Source organism: Trichechus manatus, unplaced genomic scaffold (assembly GCF_000243295.1).
Source record: "Trichechus manatus latirostris isolate Lorelei unplaced genomic scaffold, TriManLat1.0 scaffold00333, whole genome shotgun sequence".
Taxonomy (NCBI): Eukaryota; Metazoa; Chordata; class Mammalia; order Sirenia; family Trichechidae; genus Trichechus; species Trichechus manatus.
This window is the reverse complement of record NW_004444269.1, coordinates 612,881-639,986: the sequence shown is the minus strand read 5'-3', so window position 1 is coordinate 639,986 and position 27,106 is coordinate 612,881. Positions and strand designations below refer to the sequence as shown.

The window sequence follows — 27,106 nt, the reverse complement described above, 5'->3', positions numbered from 1 at the left end:
TTGTTTTTCACCAGTGTCTTCAGTGAAGCTTGCACCTCTTTCTTCAGTACCATCGGTTCCTGATCATATGCTACCCCCTGAAATGGTTGAATGTCAGTCAATTCTTTTTGGTGTAGTGACTCTGTGTATTTCTTCCATCTTCTTTTGATGCTCCTTGCAATGTTTAATATTTTCCCGGTAGAATTCTTCAATATTGCAACTCAAGGCTTGAATTTTTTCTTCAGTTTTTTCAGCTTGAGAAATGCCAAATGTGTTCTTCCCTTTTGGTTTTCTATCTGCAGGTCTTTGCAAATATCATCATAATACTTACTTTGTATCTCTCTATATCAACCAAAAACCATACCAAACCTGTTGCCGTCGAGTCTATTCAATTCACTAACTGCAATGCAGTTCTTCTGATCTTAACTGCCTGGAACTAGGTCAGATCTCATAGGTTAAAGGGAATAGTCCTCCAGACTGCCAAGTCTACCCAAGACTTCAGACACCAACCAAAGCTCAAGGGTCCCCAGAACACCTGTACTTCTGACATGCTGGTTAAAAATTAGGGGGTTCCCACTACCCTCTCAGGTTTGATAATTCTCTACAACAATTTAAAGAACTCAGGAAAGTGTTACGATTATATACTTATGATTTATTATGGAGGATACAAAACAGGACCTGCATAAAGGAGAGATATTATGTTGGCATGATTGCCTGACTCACTGCCCACATGGTTGAACTCTCTCTCGAGCTCACCTCCCCTTCCACCCCAGAGGTCAGGCTGATCACAGTGTGGGTCTTCTGAGACTCACACCCTGAGTCACCTATTAGTATTAGCTACCAAGTGTGTTCTGGAGCTCTCCATGAATAACAAAAATACTCCAGTAACTCAGGAAATTCCAAGATTCCAAGAGGTTATCTCCTAGGAAGCTAGGACAAAGACCAAATTCTTTGGGTAAAATAATTCTTTGCCCCAAATCTTCTAAACCCACTAAGACCGTCTTACTCAGTGTGGTCTGAGGACCAGCATCATCAACATCACCTGAGAGTTTGTCAGAAATGCAGAATCTCAGGATCCACTCAGATCTCTTGAATCAAAATCTGCATTTTAACAAGATGCTAGGTGATCCATAAATATATTCAAGTCTGAGAAGACCTCCACATTACTGAACAGAGCCTTCCTTGCCCAAACTCCTTCTCTTAGTTTATTTCTTCCATATGGAGGAGAGAGGAGTACCTCTTGGATTTCCTAGGAAGGCCACTGGATCAGATTCCAGTTCGAGGTTAAGAATGCCCTATAATTACCTGTAATGTCTTACTCATTCACTCATTCATCTATTCTTTCAATCAATCAATAGTAATTGAGACCTTCTATATTCCAATATGCTTCCCATCTACATCCCTGGTCCCCCTGGCAATGACTTTTTTTGAGTTATTTCTGGCAAGATGGGCAGGAGCTGCGACCTGGGGTGTGAGAGCCACCTACCCAGGCAGGTAGATATAGGCACATGGGCAGGAGAGATCTCACCCTGGTGTTAAATGTTGATCTGAAGAGTTTCAAGCAGATGGGGGAGCATGAATGCAGTCCAACTATGGGGAGGCCCATAACAAGTTCAGTGTATGTGTCTCTGTGGGCCTGTGATGTCCTACTTGGCAGAGCACCTCAGTAGCCCCACCCGGCTGATGGCAGTTGAGAAATCCACCCACTGAAAGCAGGACTCCTATGTTGGAGTTCAGGAGCCATCTTCATGAGGAATGCTGGGTGTGTATGGGAGCGGGAAGGAGAATAGTGACCAAAGCCAAAGTCCATTAAGAAAGCCAGGAGACCTGGTGGGGCCCTGGTTTGACAGCAATGTGTCAGTAGACAAAAGAACTGCAGAGCTGTGAGTTGGAAAATAGGTGGGAGTCCAGAGAGGCTTTGAATTTTAGTCAGACTGGGAGTGTGGGCAACCCAACACCAAGGCTGCTGGAAGGAGCCTTGGGCAGTTTAAATCTTCCCACTTCAGTGCCTTTCCTCCCCAAAGATGGTGTTGGGGGTTAGAGGCTGAGGCAGCAGTTGGAGAGATGTGTGGACTCATCTATGAGCAGCTGAGGATGCCGGGGTTGATGACACCTTTACCTGGGAGTAGATGACAGAGGAGTCCTAGGGGGAGAGAGCACATAGGTGAGGGCGAGAGAATGGTGGGCCCTGGGGGAGGGCCTGCGGGTCATCAGGCTCACCTGGTCCTTGAGAAGTCTTGGTGCAGAGGTCACTGTGGAAAGAAGGGAAGCATCTGGCTGTGAAAGGCTAGGTCAGAGCAAGACCCTTCCCTTGTATCTGGCTGTCAGCCTGTCAGCTGTGTCCTTGGGGTCCTCCCTCACTTGTGTGAGGTTAGTCACTCCTTTTGGTCCTCTCCCTGTACTGCAACTGCTGTCTCCCTAAGATACTCATCTTCTCATCTCTGACCAACCTTCCTCAACATCACCTTCTCCTCTGTTTCCTGCTCTGAGTTGTCTAGGGGCTTTCAAAAGAAAGAAGTCTACCTTTTTATCTTGTTAGTTTTTTGATTGCAGATTCATACTATGTATTATGGAGAGGCAGCATGGCCTGGGGCAGAGGCAATGTGGTGGTTTAGAGAGCAGACTGCAGATCCAGACCACCTCAGACTGAGCCCTGGGTTGGCTTTGCCACCTGCATGGCCTTGGGCAAGGCAGTCAATGTCTCCTGCCTTGGTTTCCTCATCTAGATGATGGGTTTAATATTATCTACCTATAGAGTTATTGTAAGGGTTATAGAGATTTTATAAGTGTGTGTGTATGTATGTATATAATTTCTAACAACTTTCAGAGCCTTGGTGGCATAGTGGTTAAGAGCTATGGCTGCTAACCGAAAGGTCGACCGTTTGAACCGACCAGCTGCTCCTTGGAAGCTCTATGGCGCAGTTCTTCTCTGTCCCGTAGGTTCACTATGAGTTGGAATCGACTCAACGGCAATGAGTTTTTTTCAGTGGGTTATCATGTGGTACAGTTCTGAGTGCTATAGATAAATAAATTGTAAATACATGCACACATACACATGCTATAAGTATGTGTATTTGTAGCACTTAGAACTGTACCTGGCACAGAGGAACTACTCAACACAAGATAGATGTTAGAAATTATTATTATTATTCTATTATCTTAAAACTGGGGTGAAACGTGGTATTCTCCACACAGGGCTCTTGCCTTTTGACTTGGAATAAGCATCAAGGCTACTTAGAATTGTACTGAGAAGCAGAGAAGTGTAGCGGTCCAGAGCTTAGACTCTGGAGACAGACTGTTCTGTGATTTACTAGCTATGTGACTTCAAGCAAGTCATTTAAGCTCTCGATGCCTCAGTTTCTTCATCTATAAAATGGGGATAATAAGAGTGTTTACCTCAAAAGGGGTTATAAGTGTGAATGAATTGGTAAGTGCAAAATGCCCAGTTCCTGACACACAGTGCATGCTCATAAAGTGTTAGGTATTATTATTGTTGTTGTTGTCGACCATCCTTTATGTGGAAGTCAGTCTCTTCACAAATTTGTAGAATATTGCAGCTTTTTGCTTGGTCTTCCACTTAGTGTGTTAGAGGTAGGTCATAGAACCAAAAATAGGGCACAAGCACAGCTTACTTGACTTTATACAAGAGAAACTGGAAACCCAGAAAGGGAAACAGAATGGCTAAAATCACAACATCTTTTATAGAGCAGAGTTGGAAGGAAGAGCCTACCCCAAAGAACCTCATTTCCCTTTCTTGCTTCAAGAAGGGGCAAGACAAGCTGGGATCCCTCATGGCAGACCACCTACCATGAGTGAAGATCGGTAACACAGCCAGACCGTCATGCACTCATCATCACCATTGCTTAACACTCTGCTGTTATAACAGCAGTTTCAGATCCATTCTCTCATTTGATCCTCATATTAATTCTATGAGATAGTGTGGGCAGAGTAATGACCCCTCAAAGATAATTTGAAGCACTTACTGATGAAGGTCAAAGACTACAGCCTTCAATATGGATTACACTAGAGGGTGAAGAAAACAAAAATCCTTACAACTGAACCTATAAACAACATCATGATAAATGGAGAAAAAATTGAAGGTGTCAATAGTTTTATTCTACTTGGATCAACAATCAAATGTCCATGGAAGCAGCAGTCAAGAAATCAAATGATGTATTGGGCAAATCTGCTACAAAGACCTCTTTAAAGTTCTAAAAAGTAAAGATGTCACTTTGATAACTACAGTATGCTGAACCTAAGCCTTGGTCTTTTCAATTGCTTCATATACAGGTGAAACCTGGACAATGAAAAAGGAAGACAGAAGAAGAATTGATGTATTCAAATAGTGTTGTTGTTGAAGAATATTGAATATACTGGAGCCCTGGTTGCACAGCGGTTAAGTGCTCAGCTGCTAACTGAAAGGTCGGTGGTTTGAACCCACCAGCCATACTGCGGGAGAAAGATGTGGCAATCTGCTGCTTAAAGATTACATCCTTGGAAACTGTATGGGGCAGCTTTACCAGAACGCCCCTTAGAAGCAAGGATGGTGAGACTTCGGCTCACTTACTTTGGAGATGTCACTGCGAGAGACCAATTGCTAGAAAAAGACAGCATGTTTGGTAAAATAGAGGGTCAGCGAAAATGAGGGAAACCCTCAGTGAGATGGATTAACACAATAGCTGCAGTAGTGGACTCAAACATACCAGTGATCATGAAGTTGCCACAGGATCGGGCAACATTTTGTTCTGTTATATATAAGGTCATCATGAGTTGGAGCCTACTCAATGGCAACTAGCAACAACAACAACAAATATGTCCACATCCTAGTCCCTAGAACCTATGATTATATTACCTTAGATGGAAAAGGGGACTTTGTAAATGTGATTAAGCTTAAGGATCTTTCTATGGGGAGATTATCCTGGATTATCTGGGTGATCCCAGCTAAATTATATGAATCCTTAAAGTTAGAGAACCTTTCCTGGCTGTGGTCAGGGGGAGATGTGACTGGAAGAAAGATCGGAGAGATGAAACATTGCTGGCTTTGAAGATGGTGGAAGGGAGCCACAAAACAAGTGAAATGGATGACTTCTAGAAGCTGAAAAAAGCAAGGAAACAGATTCTCCCCTAGAGCTTCCAGAAGGAATGCAGTACTGCCAATGCCTTGATTTAATCCCAGTGAGACCTGTATTAGACTTCTGATTGGCGAGCTATAATAAATTTATATTGTTTAAGCCAAGTTTGTGATAATTTGTTACAGCAGCAATAGTAAAGTTGTACAAGTAGGTAAGGTGTAATAGTACTATCCCATTTTACAGATGAGGACACGGAAGCTCTGAGAGGTTAACTGACTGCCCACAGGGATGATTTTGTTACCCAGGTGATACTGAGGCCATCTGTGCAGAATGGAGAAAGCTGCACTGTGTGGTGGGCTTGGGTTAATCCCAAGCAGTTCAGGTGGGTAAAACTTGAGGCGCTTGAGCGACCAGTGTGAATGACAGCTATGTGCCTGGTTGGCCTACACCTGCTGAGGGGGTAGAGACTGAGCGACACACACCAACAGGCTATTAAAGCTGAGACTCAGCCAGAACAGAGACTTCCTCAGCTCTTACCTGCACAGGTCTTTTCTTTTCGGCTGCTCCGGACTTCCGAGTAAATCACTTCTCCTCCTTTAAGATTTACTTGAAAAGAAGTTGAAGTTTCAGAAGACTCTAAGGTTCTTGCCTCTTATCTGAGCTACTTCCTGCTCCCCGAGGACAGCTTGTTCTCTGGAGTGACTAGAGCCCCCCAGGCCTCCACATAGCCCCTTCCTCATCTCCTTCCCCTACCCTGTCTCCTGGACCAACCTTGGGGCCCCTGCTCAAATGGAGGCTCTCAGTTCTCACCATTGCTGTACATTGGCTGCAGTTCTATCCAGGCTGGTACATTGTGGTAGGTGGGCTCTTGGGGGTCCGAGTTAGAAGGACTCCTGTGAGACACAGAAATGCCAATGTTTCCCAGGACGCCTGACAAAGTAGGTATAATGATCACTCCCTCACAGTTAGCAAGTCCTTATCACAGGATGGCCACCAAACATGGAAAAATACGTAGCAAATGGTCTCTGGCTATCACATTGCAAATCATAATAAAATAATATTATCTGTGTTTCCAGACTTTATGGTCACCTGGTATGTAGCAGGCACTGTGCTAATGTTTATAACATTATTATGAAGTCAGTTCTATTACTATCCCCACTTTATAGATGATAAAATGGAGGTCCTAAGAAGTGAAGTGACTTGTTCAAGACCATACAATCAGAAAAGTGTAGAACCAAAATTTGAACCTGGCTGCAAAGCCTATACTCTCAGATAGAGTAAGGTCTCAGATAAATCAGTAATCAGAGGGGCTAGAGAAATCCTGGATGGTTTTGACACTACTACCGTGGTCTTGGCCACGGGCAATTTGTGAACTGTGATGTGGCTCTTAAAGTCTGACTTTGGGATCCAAGATGGCAGCCCCTTCTTCACAGGCATCATCTCCTGCCCCGTGTGGGCAGAATGATCTCTCTGGGTGACCAAGTTGTGTAGCTATATTTTCTCTGCTGTTGTCACAACAGGTGTTGGGTTAGGTTGGGCCATGTCCAGAGCTTGCAGTCTGATTAAACTAAAGTCATCCTAGGGCATGGACAGATTCAGTGGTCATCAGACAACCAAAGCAACAAAAATGTGAGTTAATAAATAAAAAGCAATTAACACTTGATATGAGAAGATAGTCTATACAGCAAGAGCAGTGGGTGAGAAGTCCTAGGAACCATGTTGAGATATCCCAAATCGAGGCAACATGAAGTGAGCACATCCCATCTCAGAGACATGCAGCAGAAACTGGATTCTTGGCAGTAACTGGCTTCAACTCCATATTTCTACCTGGTGCGCATTTCATTAACCACATAGGAAAGGTCAATTGTAGGGGTACAGCCCATGCCTTACCTGGTGGGGTCAGAGGTGGATTTTCTTCCTGCAAAGGAAAGCAGAGGAGCATTGGATCCAGGAGAAGGAGCCCTTTATGAGGAGCAGAGCTTGTAAAGGCTCACCCAGAACCTGCCGGCCACTAAGGTTTGAATCCTTCTTTATAACGCCTAGTGGAGGCGGCAGATTGGGCAAAAACTATTGGTCGTGGCCTCCAGAGGGGTAGAGTTATAATGTGAAAAGGGAATTAACAATTCATAATCCTTTAGCCTGGAATTTGTAAAGAACAATGGCCAATAACTGCAGGCAGGGAAATACACTTGATAAACTATGAAAACGCTATACATTTAAAAACTCAGTAAGTTACCAACTCCTATTTGCTTGCTATTTTTGCCCCTATTTTTCAAATTTTTTCTCTTCTTCTTATCATTCTTTGGGAGTTGTATACAGCAGAGAGGGAGATACACTGGAGTTTCTGATGTTGGATAAACTACACTTCATGAAGTCATCTTCTACACACTGGGGCAGTATGGAAAACTTTATATTTAGTAAAGAGGAATTTGGGGGACCCAGAGGGGAAGGTGGGGGGCTGAGGGAGTGAGGGGGCTGGGAAGAGGCTGTTGAGAGCCTGAGGTTGTTTACAAGGTCAGCAATAGCCTAAGAGAACAGAGGCAGGATGGGCATGGACTCCAGCAAAGGGAGGCCGGGGAGTCACCCACCTGCTTTTCTCAGGAGCCAGTAACAGAACAGCAGTGCCACAGCAGCCAGGCCCATCATGCTGAGCAGCCCCCTGGTGACTTGTGTGGCCACAGAGCCACTTCTGCTTCCTGTAAACACTGAGGGGAGACCCTGTGCATGAGCCAGGAGGACAGGCTTGTGGTTTTGAATTGTCCTGGCCCCTGGAGCTGATGCCTGGGCCTGGAAGAGAGGATGAATGTAGGGGACCAGGACTTCTGAGGGGTCCCTGGGCCAGGTAGTGGGTCAGAAAGTCTCCTTCTAGTTAAGCAGGTGCTGATGCAGCACTAGCAATGACCCTTGTCTTTATGAGGAAGCTTATTTTTGCATCTGAGGCAAGTGTGAACATCACTGTGGGCTGTGGGCTGTGGCCAGTGAGAGAAGAGGCAGACAGCCAGTGAGCTCCATATTTAGCGCTCCCCTTTGACCCCCACCCCACTCTCCAAGTACCACCACTTCAGAAAATAACAATTTAGAAAATGCCCAACTGTAAAAATGGCATGGGGGCATCATCTGGCTTCTTTGTCTAACTTCACAAGGGGATTGGATGATGCCCTCACATCATTTTTACAGTTGGTGACAGGAGTGGGATTCATTGCAATGGCTCCAGACTCATGGAAACATTGGACTTTGTCAGAGAAAGAATGGGGGGGCGAAGTGAAACTTTTGATTCTTAGATGGTTACTTTGGTTGTTGTTATCTGTAATGGCTGAGAGGAAAAATAAGAGATGTTATGCTGTAGCTGAGGGGAGAAAAGCCACATATGGAGTGGCTGGGGGCAAAAGCCAGGATGATTAAACAAGATTATGGATAGGGTGTCAGGATCTACTGGTTCCACCCAGCAAGAGGCCTGAAGCCATATGCATATGAATGAGAAGATAGTCAAGAGGTAGGGAAGATGAATCCGGAATGTTTTAAAAAGGGTTATGTGTTTATTTCAATGTGCTATGGATATTAAATGTTTCTCTTATCTAGCATGGTAAAACAGACCTACATGTATAATGGAAATGAATATTGGGTATTATAGATTACAGAGACCATGTAATTCCTCCTTCAGCCAATATTCGGTTGGATATACTAAAAGGGGAACTAGGATTTGCCTGAAAAAACACAGGCTGTTGGTATGAATGCAGTAGCCCTGTGTATAGAGTATAGCCCTGTGTATAGAATCTTTCTAGCCAGGAAATTTGCATTTGAAGGAAGGACCTGCAGAAAAAAAAAAATTAGTTTTCCTTCTCGAGTTTTGACCAAGCTGTTTGTGTTTGGATGCATTGAGGCAGGAGAAGTCGGTACCCATCAGAAGAACCCCCTTCTAGGACTGCAAGTTAAAAGGAGGCAGCGAGTACACAGCCTGGTATGCTCGCTTGTGGTGACCACTTGGGTCCACCCAATGAGTAGAAGTGGGGGAAGTTCAGGAATAAAGGGATGGTCTGAGTTTGGACATGTTCCATTGGCACCCATTGACCTAGCCCACTGGGGTGAGGGATGAAAGAGAGAAGGGGCTAGCTGGTCAGAAATTCAGGGAGGCGCGTGGATGAGCTGACCAGAATACAACCAAATGAAGAAAGAAATGTTTGACACCATGAGCTGTTGTAGATTGCTGCAATTTGGTAGCTTGCTCTGGACTGGACTTTGCTTATGCATGCACATGCTCAAAGTTCCAACTGCAGAAGATTCTTTAGATAAAGGAACATGTGTCTTCTCAGAGTATTGGTTTGATAGGAATGGGCAATTTAGAAATTCGCTATCTAAACAGGGGAAGCTAAAGGCATGAAGTAGCTGGCTTACACAATTTCATGAGTGCGCTGACACTCAAAATGAGGGGGATAAAGGAGGATAGCCACTGAATAGTTTCCTCTTTTCCTGATGGATCTGGGGAAGGGAGGGTGTGGGAAGATCCTGACATGGTTATATGATTCAGCTGTGAATTTTGACTGTTAACAGGGTTAATTGTGATTGTAAAAACTGTAATTGTAGAAGCTGTAACTGTGAAAGAGTGGACTAAGGAGGAGGCACTTCTGGACTGGAGTACAGTAGCCAAACTTAAAGTCCCTTAAAGGTTTCGCTATGCTGATGCCAAGAGAGTGGCTCAGAGCAAGGGAATAATATTCTCTCAGTTAAATTTTATCAGACACCAGAAAGGGGGAAGCCAAGACAACTTTTGAAGAATCTGACCAGATCAGATGGACACCTGCAGCAGATCTGAATGGCTGATACCTGAGTAACCTCATCCTGAGGACTCGTTGCCCTTCTGAGGGACTAATTGTTAATGACTGTTTTGGACTGGTAGAATGATTGGGAGAAAGAAGTTATACTCTAAATATGAAAGAGCCATGGCTAGAAAAGCCAGGGGGTGGCCTGCCGTGTGATGGATTACTTTTATATAGCCTTTTTTGCCATGGTCTTGCAACTTTCACCAAATGGTTGGGTGGAACTATGCAAATAAGGTACTGTGGTCCACCAAGGGGATTGGACAGCATGCTAATAATGCAAATAATGTGCATGACACCATTGTGGGTATAGGATCATGTAAATAAGGTGTATGGGACCCTAATGAGGGGATTAGTCAGTTTTGCCATCCTGCTAGGCTTAAAATGAGCCATCCCAGAGGCTGAAAGGAGAGACCTCACAACCACCAAGAAGAAGAGATGAGAGCAGAGTCTGTCCTTTGAACCTGGGGTCCCTGTGCTGAGAACTTCCTAGGCCCAGGAGACAGAGAGAGCGAGCTGTGACACCAGAGAAATGGCAGCAGCAGAACCAAGAGACCAGCGTGAGATGGCGCAGTGGGCTTCTTGGTGTCTACAATGGGTATGCCAACCTACAGAGTGAGAGGGCTGAGTGCCTTCGGGCTGAGGCTTACTGGTGGGGTGGGGTGCCTCCAGGCACTTACTGAAGGAGCTTTGTAACACTTGCTGAACAGGGCAGGGGCCAAGAGGCCAAGGGACCAAAGGGTTGAGGAGCCGAGAGGCTGAGGTCACAGAGAGGCCTGTCTGCAGTCATGGCTGAAAGAAAAGCTGTCCTGATTGAATAACTGCAACCTGAGTTATTCCTGATCCTGAATTGTAACTTGTTACTTCCCTAATAAAGCTCATAATTGTGAGTATTGTCTGTGAGTTCTGTGTGGCCATTCAGTGAATTATCGAACCCAGCAGAGAAGTAGAGAGTGCTATGGGAGGGACAGCTGGTGTCAGAATTGGTAAAAAGGTTGGAGGGTGGAGGTATGTTTGACCTTCACCTCAGCAGTCAGCCTTGTGCTGATGCTGATGGTGATTCTCTCTTTTTAAGCCTAGTGGGATGGCAAAACTGACCAATCCCCTCGTTAGAGTTCCATACACTTTATTTGCACGGTTCCACCTAATCATTTGGAGCCATGGAGGCTCAGTGGTTAACAGCTGGGCTGCTAACCAAAAGTTCAGCAGTTTGAATCCACCATCCGCTCCTCGGAAACCCTACGGGGCAGTTCTACTTTGTCCTATAGGGTTTCTATGAGTCAGAATTGACTCAATGGCAACGGGTACCTAATCATTTGGTGGGAGCTACAAGACCATGGTGAGAAAGGCCATATAAAAATGATCCATCACACTGTACGAACTATGTGTATCTATCTTCGAGAAGTACTGTCTTGGCCAATCACCTTAGGGATTGTCATAGTGTCCTTGGAGGAAATCATTTGTCTATATCTGTAGCCTGGGCATAAGAAATAAGAAAGTTACCTCTGATGGAGAGTGTTACTGCCTCACTGCGTTGGGCCCCCAGGCCATTGTCGGCCTCACAGGAGTAATTTCCAGAATGTTCGATGGTTAGAGAGAGGTTGAAGGACACTCCTCCTCTGAAGCAGACCGAGCTGTTCCCCAGGATGACATCCTCATGATAGAACTGGTACAGGATCGGGGGAGAGCCTCTCCAGGCCTCACAGTGAAGCTCCACCACGTCCCCCACCACAGCCTGGGCCCCAGGAGCCCTGACGGTGAGGACTGGGGAAGACACTGGAACTGAGGAGGGAAAAAGTCACTAGTGGTTTCTACTTCTAATATATGGATAAAGGAACAGAAAATATTATACGCAAATGACAAAAGTCAGATCTCAGTCTTGGAAAAATGTGTTGAAACACATATGACAGATAAAGCTAATTACCTTAATCTACAAATAACTTTCAATGCACTAAAAAAAAAAAAAAAAAAAATCCAGTAGAAAAATGTGAAAAGGGCATGAACAACTGAAAAATCATAACCAAGAAATATATAAAAAAGATGCCCATCTTTATTGCTAATTAAATATATACAAATGAAAACAACTATAAGATACCACTTCCCCCATCTATCGGATTGGTAAAGCTTAAAAAGATGGATAACAGTGATGAGTTTGTAGATGAAACAGTCACCTCGAATTACTCTAGATGGGAATGCAAATTCAAGACACTTCCTTGAATGGCACTTTGGCAGGTGCAAGTGCTTAATGCCCTCAGCTGCTAACTGAAAGGTTGGAAGTTCGTGTCCTCCCAGAGGTGTCTTGGAAGAAAGACCTGGTGATCTACTTCTGAAAAAGCAGCCACTGAAAACCCTACGGAGCACAATTCTACTTGGTCACACACAGGGTCACCATGAGTTGGAATCAGCTCAACGGCAACCAGCTTTTACCAAATTTAAAATGCACATAAACTTTGGTTCAGCAAGTGTACTTCTAGGAATACCTCTTTTAAGAATACTGACATAAGATATGCAGAGATACATGTACAAGAAACTCTGTTGTACCATTTTTATAATAGCTAAAAACTAGAAGCAACCTAGTTGACTAGTGAATGAAATATGATATTCAAGATATATGTTTTAAAACTAAAAATCAAGATGATTTTTTAAGTGAAAACAGCAAGTTGCCTAGCAACATGTGTAATATGAGGCTAACTTTGTAAAAGAAATTCTGTGCTTTTATGTTTATAAAATATTTCTGAAAGAATACACACGAAACAGTGAACAGTGGTTATGTCTGGGAAGTGTGCGGATGTGAATTTGTGCAGCAGCTGGTAGAAAATGTCCTTTTATAGCGTTTGATTTTTTTTTTTAATCACGAAGATAAATTATAAAAAATTAAAAAGGTGTGTTAAAATGTGGGCACAAGGGCTGAAGGAAATGTCATAATGTAGACTAACATTAAGAGTTGGATATGCCTATGTTTCAAACCTGGGTTTAATGTTGCAAGTTGTGTGACTGTAAGCTAGTTACACAGCTCTCTCGGCCTCAGTTTCCTTTCTTGTAAATTGGAGATAAAAATGGTACCAACCTAACCCATTTATCTTAAATATCAAATAAGATATTGTATGTAAAGCACTAAGCACAGGCCCAGTACCTGGTGAGGGCTCAGCTAAGTCTTAATGATGTTGGTGGTGATGATGATAATGATAAATATCCCTTTTCTTGGCAGTTCCTGATCTCCATGACCTATGTCGTAGTTCCAGAACTCAGACACAATTCATTCAGGCTGGGCAAGAAGCCCTTTAGATGCAATAACAGCAGTGGCAGAAATGGCATGCATTTGTCTCAGGGAATTATAGAGACAATGGAATGGGGATGAACAGAGAATTATGAATAGAACGTAGAAGGTATGATGAGCCAGTTGGCTGTGTTGAAGGATACAGGGAGGAGCACTTGATCAGCAGAACATGCCTGTGCATCGAATCTAAGAGGCAGTCATGTATCTACAGAAAATAGCCTGCCTATGGCAATTAGTTTTAAATTGCTGAATGATCTCTCACAGCTGGTGATGGGAACTACAATGGCCAATAGAAACTGCTCATTGGCACCCCCTGCCCCTCAAGCAGCGCCCAGGGCACACGTCCTACCTGCCATACCTTAGATACACCTCTACTAAGGGCAAGAGCCTCTGTGAATCTCAGAAGAAAACTGGCTGAGGCAGGTGCTACTGGAGGGGAAAGAAGATTGGGCTAGTTAAATGAGAAATATCAAAGCTGAAATCATCATCTTGTGGACGCCAAAGAGATGGCTGCGCTGGCCACCTGATGAGATGCTGAATCCCAGGCTTGCATTCCCAAATCAACCTGCTCATGTGACTTTGTTTCTATGCCTTACGATACCCTGGGACCCAGGACCCAACAAAGAGGGATGAGGAAATCAGTCCCTTTCTTGCTTTATGCATCTCAGAGGGTGTTTGTGGACCATTTCATGGTCTTCTGTTTCACTGGGATGTATCCCAGGAGCAGTGATTCCTAGCTTCTCTTTTCACACTCCTCCTTCTAAAAACCTTTGACGCCTAGTACTCCATGTTCCCTCTCCACCAAAATCATAGAATTCTAGGGCTAGGGATGTCCATGATTTTCATCTAGTCTGATTTTCATACTTTACGAGTGAGTAAATTGAGGTCAATATAGAGAAAGATGCTTGGCCAAGGCCATACAGCTAGTTATCTTCGGAACCAAGTCTAGAACGTTTATCTCAACAGCCCTTACCAAACTTCTGTTAGACTACCAAAAAAGAAAGAAAAACCCAAACTAGTTGCTACCATCGAGTCAATTCCTACTCATGGCAACCCCATGTGTGCAGAGTAGAACTGCTCCATCTGGTTTTCAAGGCTGTGATCTTTCAGAAGCAGATTACCAGATCTTTCTCCTTAGGCATCTCTGGGTAAGTTCAAACTGCCAAGCTTTTGGTTAATAGTAGAGTGTTTAACCATTTGCACCACCCAGGAACTCCTTGCTATACCACCTGTAAACCCGTTGCTGTTGAGTTGATTCTGACCCATAGTGACCCTATAGGACAGAATAGAACTGCCCCATAGGGTTTCCAATGAGCAGCTGGTGGATTCAAACTGCCAACCTTGTAATTCTTAACCACTGTGCCACCAGGGGTCCTCACTATACCACAGGCCTCCTTATAAAGGGATTTGGAGATTTGGCTTGTAGAGTGGTCATTCCCAAACAGATTCAGAGTACACTAGAAGTTTTGCTTCAGATAGTACCTTAATGGCAAGAAGTCAAGTGACAGCCTGGAGAATGGAGGGATTTGATTCATGGGTGGCCATTTCCAGCCCATGCCATCCTGCTCTCTCCTTCCATGCCCTGGCCCCTGTTTCCCCATTGCTTTAAGGATCACTTTGTAATAACAGTGATACTTGGACTGGATGTCCCTCCTGAAAAGCTGTGCACATAGCTCATGTTAATATAGGATGTTCCGTGTGGAAATGTGAAGCACATTTGTAACTCTGGTACTGAAAGAAGCTCAAGAGTGGAGGGTTGTTGGGAGATAGTAAGAGAAGAATCCAGGCAAGGAATGGCTTGAACCGTTTTTGGACAGAGGAACCTACACTCTGAATTCTTTGGTTTCTCTTTTGTATCATAACTGCAGATCAGAATATAGCTTGTTCTAAAAAGTCTTTGCATTTTTAATCAGGGAAGGTGGATCACACTCAAGAAGACTGCTTGAGCTGTACTCCTAGAAAGGTCCCAGTTCCTGAAAGTGTAACCACAGGAAGGATCCCAAACCTCCGAATGGAGGTTACATTGGCAGGAACTATGCCGGATGTTACACGAGCAAATAGCCCTAAGGAGTCGTGTTGCTCCATTTTTAGCTACTAGAGAGAGAAGAGGGGGCTAACTTACCTTTGACATTAAGTGTCACCACATGACTAAGCTGAGCCCCCAGGCTATTGTTGGCCTCACAGGAGTAATTTCCAGAATGTTCTGTGGTCAGAGAGAGATTGAAAAATGCTCCTCTTCCAGAGAGGACTGAGATATTCCCTAGGGTGACATCCTCATGGTAGAACCAGTACAGGATCGGGGGAGAGCCTTTCTGAGCCTCACAGTGAAGCTTCACCAAGTCTCCCACCACAGTCTGGGTCCTGGGAGTCCAGAGAGTAAGGACAGGGCGAGACACTGGAACTGAAGGAGGAAAAACAGTTTCACCATCAGTTTCTGCTATTTAAATATATTCCTTCTATTAGAGGCATTTCCACCAGGAAAATACTTTTCTCTGTTTTCAATGACCTTGCAGCATCACTAGAACACATATAATTTCCTCAGATCTGGGGAAACAATGACATTTGTGTAGTGCTGTAGATAGTTTGGAGTACTTAGACATACAATCTCAAACATGTTTGGGGAATCTAAAAACAAAGATTAAATTAGAACTCAGGCATCTGAGAAGTCAAAGGATAATTGGAGAAAAAGAGAAATGTGTTCAAAGGAAAGTGAGGACTAGAAGAGAACTGCTGCTTATGTAGCCAGGGATGTAATTGAGCCTGGACACATCAGGAGTGAGGTCCACAAGAGAATGCGTTTTGATCAATTTATCTGCTCCTTTTTTCATCAAAAATAAGTTAAGCAATTAGTAAGACCCAGGAATTGCATTATATGCTGGGGCTTCAATGGTGAGAAAGATTAAGTCTCTGCTCTCATGAAGTCTACAATCTAGAGAGGATGTTCGGGGAGCAATTAACTAATTATACAAATACAGAATGAATACACTGAAAATTGATACAAAGCGAAGAACAAGGAGCTATAAAATATATAACACTGGGACCTGATCTAGTACAGGTTAGTCAGGGAAAGCTTCTTCATGTTAACCAGGTGAGGAGGGAGGTAAAGCGTGTATCAGGTGGGCAAACAGTATGTGCACTGGTCCTGAGTTGGGAGGAAGCTGGGCACATTTGAATTATTGAAACAAGATGGTGGCAGCTCCAAGAGCAGGGTCCGAAGAGTGTCATGAAATGAGAGGCTAGAGAGCTAGGCAGAGCTTCACAAGCCATGCTAAAGATTTTGATCCTTCTCTAAAGACTAATGAGATTCAATAAATATATCTATACAAGGGTGTAAGATGACCAAATTTATCTTTTTAAAAGACTGTTCTGACCTCAGTGTGAAAAAGAGACTGTAGTGGGTCAGAGTGGAACGGATAGATAGGCGGGTAGGTGACGGTACAGTGGTCAAAATGATAGTGGATTTGACTAGATTAGTGGTGGTAGAAATGGAAAGAAAAAATCCAGACAATATTTAGGAAGTCTGTGAGTGATGAGGGAGAGAGATGCAAAGGAAGAGAATGCCTTGGCCTTTTAATTAATTGACAGGTAGAGGAAACACAACTAAAACTCTCTTAGATGAAACACATTGGGCTTTGTAACTTCCTTTCTTTCTGGTCATTGTTGAACAGGATATAGTTAGTGTTTTGAAAAGGCTGCACTCCTACATTAGGGGAGTTTAGGTTACAATGGCTGGAGAGTGTTGCTACAAGGAGAGGTACAGCAAGGAAAGAGCAGGTCCAAGCTCCTGAAAATGTAGAATCCAGAACTCCCAGATGGAGGCTCTGGAGGCAGCAGGCCTGCCATGATGTCACACAGCAAATAGCCCTGTGGAGCCCTGTAGTTCCAGGTTCTGCTACTGTGGGGAGGTGGGAAAGACAGCGCTGCTGGTTGGGAGGGCTAACTTACCTCTGACACTGAGTGACACGGAATAACTGTGCTGGGTCCCCAGGCCATTGTCAGCTGTGCAGTGGTAGCTCCCAGAATGCTCTTCAGTCAGAGAAAGGCTGAAGGATGCTCCTCCTTTAGAGAGGACTGAAATGTTCCCTAGGGTGACATCCTCATGATAGAAGCAGTACAGGATAGGGGGAGAGCCTCTCTGAGCCTCACAGTGAAGCTCCACCACGTCCCCCACCGCAGTCTGGGTCCTGGGAGCCCTGATGGTGAGGACTGGGTGAGACACTGGAACTGAGAGAGAAAATGAGTTAGCAAATACAACCATCATTTTTTTTAATTAAAAAAAAACTATAGAAGCACCTCATTAAAAAGAAAAATCAAAATCAAACTCTACAGAGTTGCGCATCATAAAAATGAGAAGTTCTCCCATCTCTTTTCCAGAGATCACTTCTGTTGACTATTTGGTGGTACTTTCTAGATCTTTTTAATGTATAAATACACACACATATCTACACATAAATAAATAGATAAAAATCACACATGCATGCCGTCACAATATACATACTGATCTACAAGCTGCTTTTTCCTCTTTGCAACATATCATGGACATTTTTCTATGGCCTTACTTAGCGATCTATACCATTTGTTTTTTCAATTAACTTTATTGAGGTATAATTTATGTACAATAAAATACAATGCTTTTTGATGTACAAATTGATGATTTTTGATGAATATTACCCAATTATTTTTAGCAACAACAAAACATTCCTTTGTATGGATTTACCATAATGCATTTAATAAATTCTCTATTAATGTAAGTTGAGTTTGCTTTTTTAAAAAATGACAAATAATACTGCATTAAACAACCCTATAGATATATCATTGTGTATTTGTGTACGCATTTTTAGGATAAATTCTTAGTGGAATTTCTGGAATAAAGAATATGGGCATTTTAAATGATGATATATAATGCCAAATTGTTCTTCAAAAAGGATGAACCAATTTACACTTGCAATAACAGTATATAAGAGTTCCTATTTCCCTAGTCCCTGGTCAATTAAGGTCCTATAAATGCAGTGGTTTATTTTAATTTAATTGCCCTCTTTCACTGGTCTTGGCCTCTACCGTTGCTCCATCTGACCTATTCACTCATTTTATTTTATGTGACCTTATAGCCTACTGGTCAATTTTTCATGGGCTGTTAGTGAATGATAACCAATTAATGTTGAGTTACTGTCTGTAGAGTACTCAGAAATAATTTACAAATGGAAATACTGAAGTATGTCATTATTTTTTAAAAAGTAACAAGTCAATTCTTTATTCCTCAGAAAGATCTGGCAGTGTGCTTCTGCAAAGATTTATAGCCTTGCATAGACACATCCAAACTCTCTGAGGGACCAAGTTACTGAGCTGAGGTCTGGGGACCATGGCCTCAGGGGACATCTAGCTCAATTGGTATAACATAGTTTATGAAGAAAATGTTCTACATCCTACTTTGGTGAGTAGTGTCTGGGGTCTTAAAAGACTGTGAGCAGCCATCTAAGATACTCCACTGGTATTACCCCTTTGGGAGCAAGGGAGAATGAACAAAACCAAAGACACAAGGGAAAGATTAGTCCAAAGGACTAATGGACCACAGCTACTACAGCTTCTACCAGTCTGAGTCCAGCACGACTAGGTGGTGCCTGGCTACCACCACTGACTGCTCTGACAAGGATCACAGTAGAGGGCCCTGAACAGAGCTGGAGAAAAATGTAGAACAAAATTCAAACTCACACAAAAAAGATCAGACTTACTGGTCTGACAGAGACTGGAGAAACCCTGAGAGTATGGCCCCGGGACGCCTTTTAGCTCAGTACTGAAGTCACTCCTGAGGCTCACCCTTCAGTCAAAGATTAGACACACATAGAACACATAGTTCAACCATGTATATGGACTAAATGGGCACACCAGCCCAGGGGCAAGGATGAGAAGGCAGGAGGGGACAGGAAAGCTGGACGAATGGAATGAGGAAATCAAGGTCGAGAAGGGGAGAGTGTTGACATGTCTGGGGATGGCAGCTGATGTCACAAAACAATGTGTATTAATTGTTTAATGAGAAACTAATTTGCTCTATAAACTTTCACCTAAAGCACAACAAAGAAACACAGAAAACAAAGTTTGACTGTTAAAAAAAAAAAAAGAGAAGAAAGATTTACAGCCTTGGAAACCCTATGGGGCAGTTCTACTCTACTCAGTTCTACTCATAGGATCGCTATGAGTCAGAATCGACTAGACAGCAGTGGGTTTGGTTTGGTTTATATAATAATAATAATAAGGAGGTCTGGCAAAGGGCTTGGCTGCTAACCAAATGTCAGCGGTTCAAACCCACCGTTACTCTGTGGAAGAAAAGACCTGGCCATCTGCTCCCGTAAAGATTACAGGATAGGAAACCCTCTAGGGTAGCTCTACTCTGTCACATGGGGTTGGTACAAGTCAGAATCAAATGGACAGCACACCACAACAAGAACGTAATAATGATGATATGGAAATTATTGTTCTTTCACTTCCTCTCCTCCCTCTGACCAACTGATTTTTCTTTGTTACATATATTTTTTACATTTACAATGTTTATAATAGCTACTTTCTATTCTATAACAATAATTCTCATGGGTGATTAGCTTCTGTTTCTATATCAAAATTAGTGGTTTTCAACCTGATTTGTACAATATTCCTACCGAGGAAATGCTAAAACATACTGTCTTAGTTATCTAGTGCTACTATAACAGAAAAACCACAAGCGGATGGTAACAAAGAGAAGTTTATTTCCTTACAGTAAAGTAGGCTAAAAGTCCAAATTCAGGGTGTCAGCTCCAGGGGAAGGCTTTCTCTCTCTGTCAGCCTTCTCATCATTGTTCCCCCAGACTAGGAGCTTCTCTGCACAGGGACCCCGGGTCCAAAGGACACACTCTGCTCCTGACACGGCTTTCTTGATGGTATGAGGTCCCCCTCTTCTGTCTGCTCACTTCTCTCTTTTATATCTCAAGAGACTGCCTCAGGAGACAATCCAATCTTGTAGATTGAGTCCTGCCTCACCAACACAACTGCCGCCCATCCTCCCTCATTAACATCATAGAGGCAGGATTTACAGCATATAGGAAAATCACACAATACCGGGAATCATGGCCCAGCTAGACTGATACACACATTTTTGGGGGGACATAATTCAATCCATGACACATACTAATTCTGGAGCCCACCTGAGAGACTTGCCCATGGCCAAGGAGGTTTCTAGTCAGAATCACTGATTTGGAAGTGAGTCACATAGCATTGGCAGTTGAGGCAGATGAAGTACTGAGAAGTCAGTACTCAGAATCCCAAGGCAGTAGATGTTGGGGTTAGCAGAAGCTATGAGTAAACAAAAGTCATGAGATTGAGGAAAGGAGAATGGAGAGCAGTTAGGAGGAGAAAAGGAACAGGGACAGGAGGACAGAGAAACAAAATAGTTGGTGGAATAGTAGTAGGACTTGGTGGACATACGACATAGTTCACTGGCATCAAGATAACCTACTTTAGAAACACTGTATTCTCAGAGATCTTTCAGTTCTTCTCCCATGAATCTGGCTATGTTGTCTTTCTTACTCCCTGGATATCCTTACAAGCCCACATCCACTGGGGACACCTGAGTGGGTCTCAGTTTTCTTGTGAAGTAAAATAGACTCAAGTTTTTTCTCTCCTTCCTTTTTGCTTCTCTATGAATAAAATTGAGCTTTCACTCCCTACTAAGCAAAGATCAGAGTAAACCAAAGCAATTTCTCTCTTAAAATAACACTTTTAGGATGATTACATGCGTAACCATGAGCTGCACACTTAGGACCCTATACTTTCCTAAATGTATATTGTACTTCAACAAAAAGTTAAAAAACAGAATACAATAAAATGACACTTATTTTAACAAGTTGGAAGACAGGGAATCAAGGAAACTCCAAACCGAATAGCTGGTTCCCAGGGAGCCATTTCCTCCATTCCCTTCACCTTATAGCCCTTTGCAACCCCACTATGAGGGCACTTACTGCTTGAGAACCCTTTGGAGAAATTGCTTGTAGCTAAGTTAATATGTGTTAGTGGGTAAAAGGGACCCTGGTGGCACAGTGGTTAAGAGCTCAGCTGCTAACCAAAAGGTCAGCAGTACAAATCCACCAGCTGCTCCTTGGAAACCTTATGGGGCATTTCTACTCCGTCCAATAGGGTCGCTATGAGTCAGAATCGACTACAGGTAGTAGGTAAAATCAGAAGCTTTCATGTATCTAGTTAAGAAAAACTGGCTTGGGGACTGAATATCTCCTGGCATACAGGGCATGAGAGGACATTTTGAGAAAATAAATTCATTTGGTAAAAGCTGGGGAGTTTATGGAGCTTTCTTAGAGGTCTGGCTGAGCCAGGGCTGAAAAAGGATTGACGCCCATAAGCAGATGGTTAGCTGAGAGATGGAAACAAGAAAAGGATTAGGCTGATGAGGGTAGAAGACTGGAAAGTACATGTAGACTTCTGAAGAGGTCACTGCAAGAGGGATTTGAGTGAGGGATGGGTGAGTTGCAGGAACCCAGGACTTACCAGTGACAAAGAGGCTCACAGCCTCACTTTGCTGGGGGCCAAAGCCATTTTCAGCTGTGCAGTAGTACTTCCCAGAATGCTCTGCAGTCAGAGAGTGTTTGAAGAACGCTCCTCCTCCATAGGGGTTAGATCTGCTCCTCAGGAAGACACCCTCATGATATAACTTGTACACAATACGCGGAGAACCTCTCTGGGCTTTACAGTAAAATGTTATCTCTTCTCCCTCAAGAACTCTTGCCCCAGGAGACTGGAGGGTGAGAACAGGCTGAGACACGGGTACTGAGAAAACAAAAAAATTAGTCAGTTTCATCTGCTTCTTATTGTCAGTTTCAGTCAGTGGCCAGTGCATATTCACAGTCTCCAGCCAGCACTAGGCCCTCTGGGTGGCCCTAGACTCTACAGCTCTCTCTCTTGTGTTCCATGCTGACCGTTTTGTCTTTTCCTTTCCTATCAGAACCCTGACCCCTCCTCCTCTCCTGTGACCCTTTGTTAGATGACCTCACCTCTTCCACCCATTTCTCAAAGAAGAAGCCCCTTATCTTGCTGCCACCAGACCCACACCCTTACCTACATCAGTCCTTTCCTCCTTCTCACTGACCTGTGACAGTGGAACAGCTGCCCCTCCTTCTGCCAGAGGTTAACTTCAGTGGGTAGGACTTAGTTCTTATCCGTCACCATCTCTCAGCTCTGCCTTACCTGATTTGGTCCACTAGTTTTTGCTTATAACACCCTCTTCCCTTGGTTTCTGTGCTACACACTCTCTGAGTTTCTCGTCTTTTCTCAGCCACGTCCTTCCTGGTGCACCTCTCCTTCAGCTGGGACTGGCCTCGGGGTTCAGTCTGACTAGAACCTTTCTTCCTGAACCCTCTCCTCTGCTCCTAGCTGCTACGCAGACTGGCTCTTCTACAATTCGTTCTTTATAGCTCCAGAGATCTTCTCCGGCATTAAAACCTTTCGTGCAACCCAGTTACGTTTCAAAATAAAGCTCGAACCCTGACCAGTGCTTCCAAATGCTGTGTAACCTGGTCCTGCCTCCCTCCCCAACCTCCTTCCTGCCTGTCCCAACCATTTCACTCTATGCCACAGTCAATATGAACTGACTTCCTTCCAGGTCCTGTACATGACCTCCTATCTTCATAAGATTTTAGCACAAGTCTCTCCCTGGAACACAGTCTCTTTCACTTGTTAGCTGCCCTGGAGTCACCTTCCCCTTTCCCCCTGACTCATGGTGACCCCATCCACAATGGAAGGAAAAGCTGCCCATTCCTGTGCCATTAGACTGTTGTGAGCCATAGAGTTTTCACTGGCTGATTTTTGGAAGTAGATCTCAGACCTTTCTTCCTATTCCACCATAGTCTGAAAGTTCTGCTGAAACCTGTTCAGCATCTTAGCAACACACAAGCCATCACTGATGGATAGGTAGTGGCTGCCCATGAGGTACATTGACAGGAATCTAATTTAGGTCTCCTGCATGGTAGAAGTCAAGAATTCTCCCACTGAAATACCACTGCCCTCTCCCACACAGTCCCCCTTTCTCCTGAAATATTCCCACTCACCCTCAGGTCTCAACTCACACATTAACTCATAAGAAACTTCCTCTCACCATCCCACTCTGGTTGGGGTGTTCTCCCCTTTGCTCCCACAGCCACAGGTACTTTTATCCCTCAGACTGGTGTCTGCCATTTTTCTCATCTGCATCTGCTATTAGACCTCAAGAACTGTGCAGACAGGGGCTATACTGGTCTAGTCTGATGTATCCTTAGACCCCCGTACAGTCTGGTACAGGCCATATGCACAATAATTATTATTAGATGAACAAATGAGCCATTGTATAGACGTATTATAAGTATATATTATACTTATTATATTAGAGATGTATTAGATGTCTCAAAATGTGTTCTATACACAACAATATCATTATCTTCAGTTTCCTTGGGCCTCTAGATACAAGGAGCATAGCTTCTCTGTCTCTTTAATTTTAAGTCTGCCTCCAGAGTTCCCTGACCCTTTCCGTTATAATCCTGAATATCTATTGGGGGGAAGGGTTGGAGTCTGGCTTGTCTTCCAGCATGGTTCCGTTGTTTTACAGAAGAAGAAACTGAGGTGGCTTTCAGGCCAAGACAGACATCACACTGCCTCCCTAAAATTGGACCTGAATTTGGCCACCCATGGATGGCACAAAACTGACATTCAAGGCTCAACAGAAATCGTTTTAATTTTATAACTATTGAACAACTAGCTTAATGGCCTTTAAGCTCAGCAAGGAGAGGGAAGTAGTCTCTGGTTGCCTCATGGCTATCTCCTGCCCTGCTTCCAGGCTCTCTCCTACCTGTACCTCCCCTCACATTACTGACTTAATGACTCTCAAGATGTTTTTTTCTTTTAATTTTTTTTATTGTACTTTAGATGAAGGTTTACAGAGCAAACTAGCTTCTCGTTAAACAATTAATATACATATGGTTTACAACATTGGTTGCCAACCCCACGACATGTCAACACTCTCCCTTTCTCAACCTCAGTTTCCCCATTACCAGCTTTCCTGTCCCCTCCTGCCTTCTTGTCCTTGTCTCTGGGCTGGTGTGCTCATTTAGTCTCATTTTGTTTTATGGGCCTGTCTAATCTTTTGCTGAAGAGTGAACCTCAGGAATGACTTCAGTACTGAGCTAAAAGGATGTCCGAGGGCCATACTCTTGGGCTTTTTCCAGTCTCTGTTAGACCGGTAAGTCTGGTCTCTCTCTCCCTTTTTTTTTTTTTTTTTTGAGTTAGAATTTTGTTCTACATTTTTCTCCAGCTCTGTCTGGGATCCTCTATTGTGATCCCTGTCAGATGAATTGGTGGTGGTAGCCAGGCACCATCTAGTTGTGCCAGACTCAATCTGGTGGATGCTGTGACAGTTGTGGTCCATTAGTCCTTTGGATTAATCTTTGCCTTGTGTCTTTGGTTTTCTTCTTTCTCCTTTGCTGCAGATGGTGTGAGACCAGGGGAGTATCTTAGAAGGCCACTCACAGGCTTTTAAGACCCCAGATGCTACTCACCAAAGTAGAATGTAGAACATTTTTTTTATAAGCTATGTTATATCAATTGAGCTAGATGTTCCCCGAGACCATGGTTCCCCCAGCCCTCAGCCTAGTAATTTGGTTCCTCAGGGAGTTTGGATGTGTCTATAGAGCTTCCACGGCCTTGCCTTCAACAAGTTGTGCTGGCTTCCCCGGTATTGTGTACTGTCTTACTCTTCACCAACGTTACCACATATCTATTTAGTGTTTTTCCCTCCCCACCCCACCCCTCTCTTGTAACCATCAAAGATCATTTCTTTTTGTGTGTTAATCTTTTCATGAGTTTTTATAGTAGTGGCCTCATACTATATTTGTCCGTTTTTGATTGACTTATTTCACTCATCATAATGCCCTCCAGATTCATCCATGTTGTGAGATGTTTCGAAGATTCATCATTATTCTTTATTGTTGCTTAGTATTTCATTGTGTGTATGTACCACAGTTTGTTTATCCATTCATCAGTTGATGAGCACTTAGGTTGTTTCCATCTTTTTGCTATTGTGAACAATGCTGCAATGAACATGGGTGTGCATATATCTATTTATGCGACGGCTCTTGTTTCTCTAGGATATATTCCTAGGAGTGGGATTGCTGGATCATATGGCATTTCTATTTCTAGCTTTTTAAGGAAGCATCATATTGTTTTCCAAAATGGTTGTACCATTTTGCATTCCCACTAGCAGTGCATAAGAGTTCCAATCTCCCCTCAGCTTCTCCAATATTTGTTATTTTCTGTTTTTCTGATTCGTGCCAGTAATGTTGGGGTGAGATGGTGTCTCATTGTAGTTTTGATTTGAATTTCTCTAATGGCTAGTGATTGTGAGCATTTTTCCTCATAGGTCTGTTAGCCACTTGAATGGCTTCTTTGGTGAAGTGTCTGTTCATATCCTTTGCCCATTCTTTAATTGGATTATTTGTCTTTTTGTTGTAGAGGTGTTGGATTTTTCTGTAGATTTTAGAGATTAGACCTTCGTTGATTTGTCATAGTCAAAAATTTATTCCTAATCCATAGGTTCCCTTTTTACTCTTTTGTGTATTGAAGTCTTTTGATGATCATAAGTGTTTAATTTTTAGAAAATCCCAGTTATCTATCTTCTCTTCTGGTGGTTGTGTATTGTTAGTTGTGGTTTGTATCTTGTTAATACTGCGTACTAGGGTCTCTAACATTGATCCTATTTTTTCTTCTATGATCTTTATAGTTTTTGGTTTTATATTTACGTTTTTGATCCACTTTGGATTAGTTTTTGCATATAGTGTGAGGTATTGGTCCTGTTTCATTTTTTTGCAGATGGACTTCCAGTTTTGCAGCACCATTTGTTAAAAAGACTGTCTTTTCCCCATTTGCTGGATTTTGGGGTCTTTGTCAAAGATCAGGTGACTGTAGGTGGTTCTCAGTTCTGTTCCATTAGTCAATGTATCTGTTATTGTACCAGTACCAGGCTGTTTTGACTACTAGCTGTATAGTAGTTTCTGAAGTCAGGTAGTGCGAGTCCTCCTACTTTATTCTTCTTTTTCAATAGTGCTTTACTTATTTGGGGCTTCTTCCCTTCCCATATAAAGTTAATGTTTAGTTTTTCCATTTGGTTAAAGACTGTTGTTGGTGTTTGGATTGGGATTGCATTGTATTTGTAGATTGCTTTGGGTAGAATTGTCATTTTCACAATGTTACGTCTACCTGTCCATGAGCCTGGTATGTTTTTCCATTTATGTAGATCTCTTATGGTTTCTTGCAGTAGTGTTTTGTAGTTTTCTTTGTATAGGTCTTTTACATCCCTGGTTAAACTTATTTCTAAGTATTTTATTTTTTAGGGGCTATTATAAATAGTATTGCTTTCCTGATTTCCTTTTCATCATTCTCTTTGTTGATGTGTAGAAAATCCAATTGATTTTTGTATATCTTATATCCTGCTACTCTGATGAATCTTTCTATTAGTTCCAGTAGTTTTCTCATGGAGGCTTTTGGGTTTTCTATGTATAGTATTATATCATCTTCAAATAGAGACAGTTTTACTTTTTCATTACCAATTTGGATGCCCTTTATTTCTTTTTCTTGCCCGATTGCTCTAGCTAGGACTTCCAGCAGAGTGTTCAATATGAGTGGGGATAAAGAGTGTCCTTGTCTTGTTCCTGTTCTCAAGGGGAGTGTTTTCAGCCTCTCTCCATTAAGAATGATGTTGGCTGTTGGTTTCGTATAGATGTCCTCTATTATTTTGAGGAATTTTCCTTCTATCCCTATTTTATTGAGAGTTTTTATCAGGAATGGGTGTTCGACTTTGTTAAATGTCTTTTCTGCTTTGATTGAGATGATCGTGTGATTCTTTTCTTTTGTTTATGTGGTGGATTACGTTGATTGATTTTCTAATGTTGAACCATCCTTGCATA

General features: G+C 43.0%; 1 protein-coding gene across 1 annotated transcript in view; it reads right to left on the bottom strand.

Annotated features, from left to right (window-relative positions):
* Positions 1–214: 214 nt before the first annotated feature.
* The window catches only part of FCRL5 (Fc receptor like 5), a 95,516-nt gene continuing 68,624 nt past the window's right edge, over positions 215–27,106 (bottom strand). Inside the window, exons 12-21 of the mRNA XM_023725590.1 lie at positions 21,669–21,947; positions 17,088–17,366; positions 15,265–15,543; positions 11,369–11,647; positions 7,640–7,756; positions 6,942–6,969; positions 5,862–5,944; positions 5,589–5,657; positions 2,200–2,231; positions 215–2,122 (exon numbers count right to left, since the gene is read on the bottom strand). Coding sequence (XP_023581358.1) covers positions 2,054–2,122; positions 2,200–2,231; positions 5,589–5,657; positions 5,862–5,944; positions 6,942–6,969; positions 7,640–7,756; positions 11,369–11,647; positions 15,265–15,543; positions 17,088–17,366; positions 21,669–21,947 — 1,514 coding nt within the window. The 3' untranslated portion in view covers positions 215–2,053. The remainder of the gene's footprint in view (positions 2,123–2,199; positions 2,232–5,588; positions 5,658–5,861; positions 5,945–6,941; positions 6,970–7,639; positions 7,757–11,368; positions 11,648–15,264; positions 15,544–17,087; positions 17,367–21,668; positions 21,948–27,106) is intronic.